This window comes from Grammomys surdaster, unplaced genomic scaffold (assembly GCF_004785775.1).
Source record: "Grammomys surdaster isolate TR1022 unplaced genomic scaffold, NIH_TR_1.0 125671, whole genome shotgun sequence".
NCBI lineage: Eukaryota > Metazoa > Chordata > Mammalia > Rodentia > Muridae > Grammomys > Grammomys surdaster.
The window spans coordinates 106,291-115,985 of record NW_021620508.1 but is presented as its reverse complement, the minus strand read 5'-3'; the positions used below and the strand labels follow the sequence as shown (position 1 = coordinate 115,985).

Genomic DNA, 9,695 nt, shown 5'->3' with positions numbered 1-9,695 from the left:
GAGAGAGAGAGAGAGAGAGAGAGAGAGAGAGAGAGAGAGAGAGAGAGAGAGAGAGAGAACGAGAGCAGTCCCAAAGGGGCAAGGCTTTGCCCATCACCTGATCACTCAGCACAAGGTGAGAGGAGCCTGGTTCACAGCAGATCACAGCTCATCTCTGGAGTCTGACTTGTTACATGAGTAGAGACCGACACTCCAGGAGCCCAGACACCGGTGCTTATCATCGGGCCCACGCCTTTATTGCTTCCCATTGAGTCCCCTTCATAGCACACAGTGACCATTTCCATTTAACAAAGGAAATGGATGACCAGAGAGGACAAGGCATGTTCAGAGCCACACAGCTAGAGAGTGCCTAGGATCAAACTCAGCTAGTGTACTCTTAGAGGACAGTCAAGGATGGGGGCATCAGAGGGTGCTGTGGGGACTGTCCCTGATTAGCCATTTGGTCCCCAAGAACTGACAAGGTAAGGACGGAGGCTGGCCTCCAGTGTGAGCGACTGTCTGGGATGGCTTTTCTGTCTCTCTTCTCTATCTGTCCAGGTCAAGTCCAAAGTCCCCCTTCTGCACTTTTGCCCACAAAGCCAAGAGATAGAAGGAATATGCCTGGAACTGGGGGGGTGGGTGTCTTGGGTCTTTGGTTCTTGAGCTCCCACAGTGACTGACCTCCATCAGAACACCTCTAAGGTATAACACTTATTTCATACCCCAAGGCCCAAGTTGTTACCTGTGTGTTCTATGATCCCAACCACCTCACCGAGGGGATATTAGTATCCATCCATAATTGACTGCAGGGAAAGGTGAACTGAAGCCCAGAGACGTGAAGTTACCTGCCCAGGATCACACAGTAAAAGACAGCAGAAGCAACCCGACTAGCTCAACATCCTTAACAGAGATAGCAGCAGCAGCAGCAGCCCCCACCTTAACCCCCAGAAGACAACATGTTGTTGGTTAGCTGAGAAATCCCTGAGATGTAAGGGGAAACTGAGGCAAGACACTAGGAAGGTCATATGGGGTATCGGAGAGGCACAGCCACGCAGAAGGGCCAGTTAATAGTTAATCAGATAGCCGAGGATATTGGGCTGGTGGTCTTGAGTCTGACAGGACACTAAGACTGGGGTCTGAGTACAGGCTGAGAGACAAACCAAAGAGGGGTGCCAGGTAGGGCTGAAGCTGGGGTTCAGAGACAGGGGGACTCACCCTCCTTCGCCATGTCAGGGACTCTTGTTAATGATTCCCAGGTTGACCTGTTGGGCTGGGGCGGAACCTAGGGACAGGAACAAGGAGGCATGGCCTGGGGGAGCCTGGCCTGGCTCTGTCCTGGCGCCCCCAGTCCCAGGCTCTCATCCAGAGAGCAGCTGGTCCTGGGCTGGGGCCAGAGCATGCAAAGACAGAGGTTGGGCCGGGGTCAATGGTGGCAATGTGTGGCCAGCCACCAGGGGGACACCTGGAGTGGCAAGGCAGAGACCGGCGGGCCTGCTGAAGTTGAACTTCCAGGGGACTTGAGGATTTTGAGGGAGGAGAAGTTGGGGGAGTCCTCGGGCTTCTGAGTTAGCAGGGAAATCAGGCTGGAGTAGTCTGGGGGTTTGGGGGATCTCTTCTACGGACTGCTGGGCATCAGATTGGTGGGGAATGAGGGGTTTCGCATTCTGTGCCTTACCCTGGGGTTCGCCGCAGATGGTGCAGATTTGGGGTTAGTCTCCGGGCCTGGGTAGGGGCATGATGTCCCCACAGCAGCGGGCAGCCCGGAAGGCAAAGGTGGCAGCAGCAGCCAGCAGCGTGGGGCCTGCCGAGCCTGCGGCCTCACCTGAGGAGGAGGGGGCTGGGTGGGAGGCGGGGACGGGGCGGGGAAGGGCGGACCCCAGGACAGGCTGCCACAGAGGCCACCTGGCTGATGGGGCGGGGCCCGCAGGGGTTGGACCAGGCCGGCTCAGCTACCAACCAGGCCTCCCACCTCCACTGGGACTCAGGTGTGTCTGTGACAAACTTGGGGGTGCTCAAGAGCCCTAAGGCTGGCATTCCAAACTGGAGGAATGAAGTGGAAATTTCTGGCTGCCCCCGGTCTGCCATGCTTGTAGCCATGTGGTCCTCCATTCGAATTTTCTTCCATGCCAGTCCCCTACCCTCCTCTGATCCTGTTCGTACCGCCATGGGCCTCTAGCCCTTCCTGTCCCTAGCGGGGGCCCAGCCCCTCCCCCAGCCACTTTCCTACAAGTCACGGGGGTGGTTTGTTTTGGCAGCCGCTATGCTGCCTGCCCAGTGACCTCTGGAGCCCGGAAAGTCCTGATGGGGGATGGGGGGGCTTGGCCCTGAAAATGCAACACTGGTTGTCCAGGCCCAAGCTCAGGCCAAGTGGCCGGAAGGGACTAGACGCAAGTGTATCCGGTCCCGCCAGAAGGCAAGGGCCGCTAGCGTCAGACCCCCAGACCCGAGCCAGATAAACAGCTCAGAAGGCCGTCTACACCTGCCTGTGGCCCTGCTGGCATCTGAGTCACCACAGCTGTCCCTACACAGCAGGCCACCTGCTTGCCCTCTCTCCCTGTCCCTGTACGTCCTCCAGCCACAGACCTGAAGCCTCTCTCAGGCAGGGGCCACACTGGTTCTGCCTGGCCGATGAGCCTGGCTCTTCTCTTCCTCTTTGGTCTCCTGAGCACTTGTGCCTCTGCTCCGTCTCTCTGCCTCCGTCCACCCTTCTTGCTCTGTCTCAGTGTATTGCCCTTTCCATCTCCCGACCCACAAAACTTTTACTCACAGTTCTCAGAGGATAGCAAGACCCATAAAACCCTAACATCCAGTTGTCTGTCCTGCGGATCACATAAGCCACCTTCCGGCCTCCTGTCCTGAGTCTTACTCCATGAAATAACGACTCTCAGAGTCACAGCATTAACCAAGCTCGAAGCCACATCAACAGCTCCGGGTGGTACCCTTAAATGTGGCAGAGTCACTGCTGCTTGCTGGGAATGAAGATTCCCAATAAACGCCATCATGAGGCCCGGTGTTGAGGTTGAGGGGTGGAGGCGGGAGGGCTGAGGGGGTGAATGAGAGAATAGAGACTCGAGTCCAAGAATCTTTATTTCATGAACAAAAACTAGTTCTGTAAAGAGAGGAGGCCGAAGAGGCCCTTCCCAAGAGACCACAATTGAAGGCTGGTGAGAGAGGGCGGGTGGGCCAGGACTAGGAGGTGTGACAGGGAAGGAACCCCAGGTCCAGCCGGAGGAAGCGGAGGGGGAGATGAGGCCCAGAACCCCCTGCCCACTACTGTCCCTGTCCCGACCCCTCTTGACCCTATCAAGCAGGGGTGGGGCCGGCTGGCCCGGCAGTGCGTGTGGGAAGTGGCCTATGTGCAAATCAGCAAAAAGAAGGGGCGGGGCCTGCCCCCTCGCCTCACCGCCCCCTCCCCCAAACAGGCAGCAAAAGCAGGGTGGGGCGGCCATATTGCTTCACCCATCATGCATGGCGGTGGGAGGGTAGGTGGGAGGCGGTGGGTGAGGTGGGATTAGTCCCTGCCCGCTCCCACCCTGGTGGCTCCACTGCAGAACTGTGAGGCTGGGGAGACCGATGGGCTGATTCCCCACTGCCGGGGGAGGGTACCCACCAGGGGCTGATCCCCACTGCAGGGCGGGAGGGTACCCGTAGGGGCTGGCTCTTCCTTGAGGTGGAGCCCAGAGCCTGCAGGGTAAGAAGTGGATGGAGACTTAGGAGTGTGTCTCTGATCCCTCCTGGTTGGCGATGCGCAGACCCGTCGGCCCATCAACCTTACCAGCGCTATTCAGCCACTTGGACGCCTGTACAGTTCTCTTTGCTCTCGGAGGTAATGGCCAGGTATTCCGAGCTGTGCAAGGAAAGGCAAGGCAGACAATGACTCTCCGGGCCTAACCCTGAATAGAACAGGGTAGACTGGCGTCCCTGTCTCAGAAACGCAAGGCTCTCGAGACTAGAGAGGGCTGTGGACTGTGCCCCCAATCCCCCCCGAGTCTGAATGAGAGTCCTCTAACGACAGGGACATTCAGGAAGCTGTGGAGGCACAGGACCTACAAGCTGTAACTCTGCCAACCAGAAGGCTTGGGTTCGAGTTCCGGCTTCCATGCCTGGCAGCGGTGCCACCCTCCCGGTTCTCTGGGTTTCCGTTTTCCGCATCTGCGAGCAACTACCCTAGTCGCCTCTGACACAGATACTCTGAGCGACAGATGGCACCTAGGTGGCCCCGGCCCTCCCTCCCAGCCCCACTCACGCGTTCTCTTGCGCAGCAGCTTCTGTGGCAGCGGCAATCTTCTTGTAGCAGTACACCATCTCCGCTACGAGCCATATGGTCAACACCACAATGAGCACGTACATCATGATCTCTGACACGATGGATGCCATATCTCTGTTGGCTACAGGGCCGGACATGGTTAAGGAGGTGCCAGAGGCCCTAGCTCAGGGAGAAAGGACAGCCCCCACTGTGGAAGTACGCTTGCTGTGTGAGCTCAGGCAAGTGGTTCAACTTCTCTGAGCTTGGGCCACAAACAAGGTAACCATGTTGGTTTCTAGAGGTATTACAGTTACTCTGATAAGTGACAAGGTGCTTGGATGGGCCTAGGGCCAGTGTGCCTCGATGTGGCATCTGTGACGTTCAGGAGGGGAGGGGGGAAGGGGAGGGAGGGAGAAAGAGAGAGACCTTACATATTGTAATTCTGCAAATCAAAAGCCTTGGGCTCAAATCTCACCTCTGCCAACTGTGTGACTTTGAGAAAATGACTAAGGTTCTCTGGGCCTCTGTTGCCTCCAACAGCAAAAATAGAAAAACCACCACTACCACCAAAACCAAAAGACAAGCAAGCAAGCAAACAAACACAAAAATAACAAGAAGCAAAAGACCAATTCCTTATGACAGTGCTCAGCCTGTCAATGACCCTCAGTGGGGTCTCTTTCTTATTACTGTGGTAGTTGGGGGCCATACAGGAGAGTGACTGTAGGCTGGGACTCTGGGCCTATTGTTGGGCTTCCGATTGGCTTTGCTTTTTATTAGCTGTGCTATCTCAGGCAAACGACTTCTCCATCTCCGAGCCCCTCTGTCAGACAGAACACTCTCAGTTGCCGGGCAGAGGCTATAGAGGAACACGGAGCTTGGCAGCCAGCGCTGCTCCGCATTGGCTGTTTGCAGAAAGCCTCCATGCTTGCTTCCGCAGTGCTGGGCTGCCTCCACGGCTTCTTTTCATGGGGCCTAAATTTAAACTGTAAAGGGAGCGCGTCCAGCCAGGGGACTGGAAGAGAAGGGCACTTTGGCACAGGTCCTCAGCCGGATTTGGCTGGTGTCCACCCTGTGTCCCTGGCCCCCATGGGAGCCCGGATCTCACTCCCTCAACCCCCTGCTGGGTCCCTGAGGTCTTCCTCCTGTGAGCCTTGTGCTTGCTGCCCTGCCTGGATGGTGCTGCTGTTTCTGAGTCAGAGAGAGGGATGGCAGAGTGCAGGGCTGGATGCTTCCCAATTCATTCACTCACTCACTCATTCATTCAACAGACATTGCGCACTCCATGAGTGACCCCTCCTCAGGCTCTGTGCTAAATTATAGTCTTTGTTTGAGAAGGAACTCTCTACCTAGCCCAAGCTGGCCTTGAACTCACAACCCTCCTGCCTCTGCATTCCAAAGGCCAAGAGGTAAGCCATGCTACAACCATATTCAGTTTGGTCGTCTTTTATATCTACAGCCCATTTTCCAGACAAAGACTCCAAGGCCTGAAGACAGCTTGGTGCTGAGTCAAAGACAGACAACCAAGATGGGCTCTGGCCTAGGGTTCAACCACAAGCATAACTGCTCAGAGTGCATGGCCACAGTCCTGTGGCCAAGGCGAGCCCCCGTAACAGCTGACAAATACCCAAGCTATGTTTAGCAAGCCATGGGGCATCTCAGGAGGATGGTCTGCAGGACTCCCCACTTGACAGATGTGGAGTTGAAGCCAAAGGAAATCTCACTGGATCACATTGGGGGGTGGCTCCCTTTGGGTGGCTCTTTGAGCCCCCACCCCTTTCCTGAAGACTGAACCCAGACCTTAGACATCATCTTACACATGCTGGGCAAGAACTGTACACTGAGTCACGTTATTTTTCATGAGATGATGGAGTTTTGCCATGGTCCCCGGGCTACCCTTGAACTCTCCGCAGTCCAGGTTTCTGCCTCAGCCTCAGCTGATATTGCAGACCAGAGACTCCATCTTTGCCTTCTTAAAACACCAGGAATCTTCTAAGACTGCCTGTGGTCCCACACTGCAGCCCTCTGTGAGCCAGATTCTTTAGCATCCTCTGAGGCTGTGAGGTTCAGGTCCTCTGGCCTGCTTGTGTGGCACTACTGTTCCCTGTGGTGCTGGGCTGCCTACCCCATCTGTGCTGGGTGATCTAATTGCATCCTGCCACCTTCCATACCTGCCCCATCCCAGGAGGAGCCTTCCCCACCCTTCATCCATCACTGTGCTTTGGGATGAGTCTCCATTGTGTTTCAGGGTTATTGGCTGATGGACGATGCCAGAAGCATAGCAAGACAAAGAGTGGGAACAGCAGCGGACTTTGTAGGGGCCAAGCAAGATGCCATGCACCTCCCAGAGAGAGAACCTACGTCAAAAAGCCAAAAATAGGGGCTCAGTTTGCAGAATGCTTGCCTAGCATGCAAGAAGCCTTGGTTTGCATCCCGATACTCAGTAAAATGGGCAAAGTGGCACATAGCTGTAATCCTTGCATGGGGGGCGGGGGACAGGAAGGAGAATCGGGAATTCAAGGTCACCCTTGGCTATATAGCAAGTTGGACATTAGCCCAAATACCATTACAGCACCCTGTCTTTGAAAGCCCCCCAAAATCGCACATTTAAAAAAATAAAACATTAAAAAAGCCAAACAAAAACAAAAACAAAAACCCATGGTCAGCCGGTCATGGTGTCACACGCCTTTAATCCCAGCACTTGGGAGGCAGAGGCAGGTGGATTTCTGAGTTCGAGGCCAGCCTGGTCTACAGTGTGAGTTCCAGGGCAGTCAGGGCCACACAGAGAAACCCTGTCTCCAAGAAAACCAAACAATACACATTTAGCCTTCGTGGCAAACCACACCTCTAATTCCAGCACTCAGGAGGCTGAAGCAGGAGAACTGGTTTAATCAGGAATGTGAATTTGAGGTTAGTATGAACTATTTTAAGTAGAGGAGGACAAGCCTCAAAATAAACACATAAGTAAGAAATAAATATCAGAATATGATATGATGATATTACCACTGAGGTGGCTCGGCAGGTTAAGGCTGGCTGCCCAGCCTGACAACCTGAGTTTGATCCCCAGGGTTCACACGGGTTAACTGACTCTTCCGAGTGACTCTATACGTGCACCGTGGCCTGTGCGTGCCATAGCCCCGTCCCCCAACACACAAATAAATAAATCTAAACATAATTTAAAATGTCAAGAAGCGGAATCATGACACAGCAGTAGTACGCGCTAGATTCTTCTGGAAACACGCGGTCAACAGAAAAGGCTCTCTGTGTTCTGAACACAGACGCCCGCCGTGCAGGCTGTTATAATGGAGCAGAGAATGTGAATAAAAGGCAGGCTTTACAGTCACGGAGGCCTGAGCTGGCACCTCTGCTCTGCACATGCCCTGCGCAAGGGCCCCCATGAGACAGAGACTGACTGTGTTCTCCAGCTTCCCCCTCATAAGCTGGGGTGTGTGAGGCCTGGTATCAGGGTGGCCTTAGCTCTGCTGAACCCTGTCCACGCAGGCAAAGCTCCACTTTCTGTGGTCACCGCCCACCACGCACGCAGCGTGGTGACGTCCCCGTGACTCCCTTGACTCCCTTGAATGTGCCTCTCACTTGCCTTCTGTGCCATTTTGATGAGAAACATTTAAAAAAAAAAAGCTAATTATAAAAAGGATCTCGCAGGCTCTGGCTGACGGAACACAGATGCACTCGAGAAACAGACTGGGGAGGGAGTGTTAACCCAGGCAGGGCTGGGTTCAAATCCAGGACCCAGTCAGGTGACTTGGTCACAGGAGTTAAATTCCCTGAGCCTTTGCCTTTGGGTCCATAAAATGGGGGTGGTGAACCTCCTCCCTCAGATGCTGGCGGGAGGGCCCAACCGGGTTTTTTTAAGAAGCCAGAGGTCAAGGTACCAAATCCGGGAAAATGCGCACTGCTATCGGCCCCCAGTGACCCACTTTCCAGAGTTCTTCACTACCTCCAGGCTTGGAATAGCACCCTGACTTTTTAAGACATAGGACTCTGGAAAATTCCAGTACATGTTGATCAGAAGATGGTCTGTCCTGTGATAGTGAGACACGCCTGTAGTTTTAGCAACTGGGAGGCTGAGACAGGAGGATCAAGAGTTGGAGGTTAGGGGCTGGAGAGATGGCTCAGCAGTTAAGAGCACCGGCTGCTCTTCCAGAGGTCCAGAGCTCGAGTCCAGCAACCACGTGGTGGCTTACAACCACTGTAATGTGATCTGATGCCCGTTTCTGGCATGTGCAGATAGAGCACTCATAAAATAAATAAATCTTTTTTTAAAGGAGAAGTTTAGGATATATCTACTAAAAAAAAAAAGTTTAGGATACACCTATTTAAAAAAAAAAAAGAGTTGGAGGTTAGCCTGGGCTACAAAGCAAAACCCTGCCTCAAAACTTTAAAAAAAAAATGGTTTGGTGAAAAGGTCCAAGGACGCTTAAACCAAAATGCTGGTTCTGCTCAGAAGCACCACAGGCCTCTGGTATTCCCACTGTTGTCCCAAATAAAGCCTCTACACTCTCCACTGTAGGGCCTCAGCTGAGGGACATACCAAGCCCTATAGACTATCCTCTCGTCCCTGGGAACAAGCTTGGGACTCAGAGATAGGAATATACCTGTCAAAGGTCACACAGCATGACTACAGTCTGACGCACATACCATTTGTCGGGGGGGGGAGGGGGGGAAGGCCTAATCTGACCTCCTATGGGCTGAAGAGCTGAAGATTCCAGAGCCAGAAAAGGGGTGTCCTTCCCTTATGGCTGCGGGGTGTTAGCCGGCCTCTGTGTGGCACTAGCCTGTCCCCTTCTTTCCATCTGTCCCTCCATCTGGCTTGCCAGAGAGTGACGAGGCTCAACTCACCCTTGTCCACCACCTCCAGGTGAATCTTCTTGATGACGCTGGTGTTGTACTCATAAGTATCAAAGAAGAGGAGACGATAGACGTGACATTCGTAGTCGCCAGAGTGGTTGTAGGTGACGTTGGTGATGAAGATGGACAGGTCCTGCAGGTCCTTGGTGCCTCGACTACCGTTCCACACCACACGGCCCTCAAAGCGCTCATCTTCCTCCAGCTGCAGCACCTCGTTCTCATAGCGTAGGATCTTGGGGTGGTTAGCGATGAGTGGGGTATATGAGTCACCCTCTGGGCTTGTCTTCCATATGTCAGTCCCATCCTGTCCCCCATCCTGACCCCCCCTCCAAGGACAAATGAAGTATATATGGGATCGACATCTTTTGGGTTTGTTTGTTTGTTGTTTTGCTTTGTTTTTTAGGGTTATTTTTTCTTTTCTTTTTTGGTAGTTCTGGCATTGTAATCTTTGAACATGCCAGGCAAGGCCCTGACACTGAGTCAAGCCCCCAGCCCCTCACTGGGGGATTCTAGGCAGGGGCTCTACCACTGAGCCACGCCCCCAGCCCCTCCCTGGGGGATTCTAGGCAGGGGCTCTACCACTGAGCCACGCCCCCAGCCCCTC

General features: G+C 54.0%; 2 protein-coding genes across 3 annotated transcripts in view; both read right to left on the bottom strand.

Annotated features, from left to right (window-relative positions):
- Positions 1-1,835, bottom strand: part of Hpn (hepsin) — a 16,219-nt gene extending 14,384 nt beyond the window's left edge. Inside the window, exons 1-2 of one of the 2 annotated variants that reach the window (XM_028787642.1) lie at positions 1,655-1,835; positions 1,195-1,261 (exon numbers count right to left, since the gene is read on the bottom strand). In XM_028787642.1, the coding sequence (XP_028643475.1) occupies positions 1,195-1,207 (13 nt within the window). In that variant the 5' untranslated portion in view covers positions 1,208-1,261; positions 1,655-1,835. The remainder of the gene's footprint in view (positions 1-1,194; positions 1,262-1,654) is intronic. The other variant, XM_028787641.1, reaches the window with a different exon arrangement.
- A 1,213-nt stretch (positions 1,836-3,048) lies between these two features.
- The window catches only part of Scn1b (sodium voltage-gated channel beta subunit 1), a 10,192-nt gene continuing 3,545 nt past the window's right edge, over positions 3,049-9,695 (bottom strand). Inside the window, exons 3-6 of the mRNA XM_028787612.1 lie at positions 9,083-9,323; positions 4,226-4,367; positions 3,755-3,826; positions 3,049-3,663 (exon numbers count right to left, since the gene is read on the bottom strand). Of these exons, the coding sequence (XP_028643445.1) occupies positions 3,760-3,826; positions 4,226-4,367; positions 9,083-9,323 (450 nt within the window). The 3' untranslated portion in view covers positions 3,049-3,663; positions 3,755-3,759. The remainder of the gene's footprint in view (positions 3,664-3,754; positions 3,827-4,225; positions 4,368-9,082; positions 9,324-9,695) is intronic.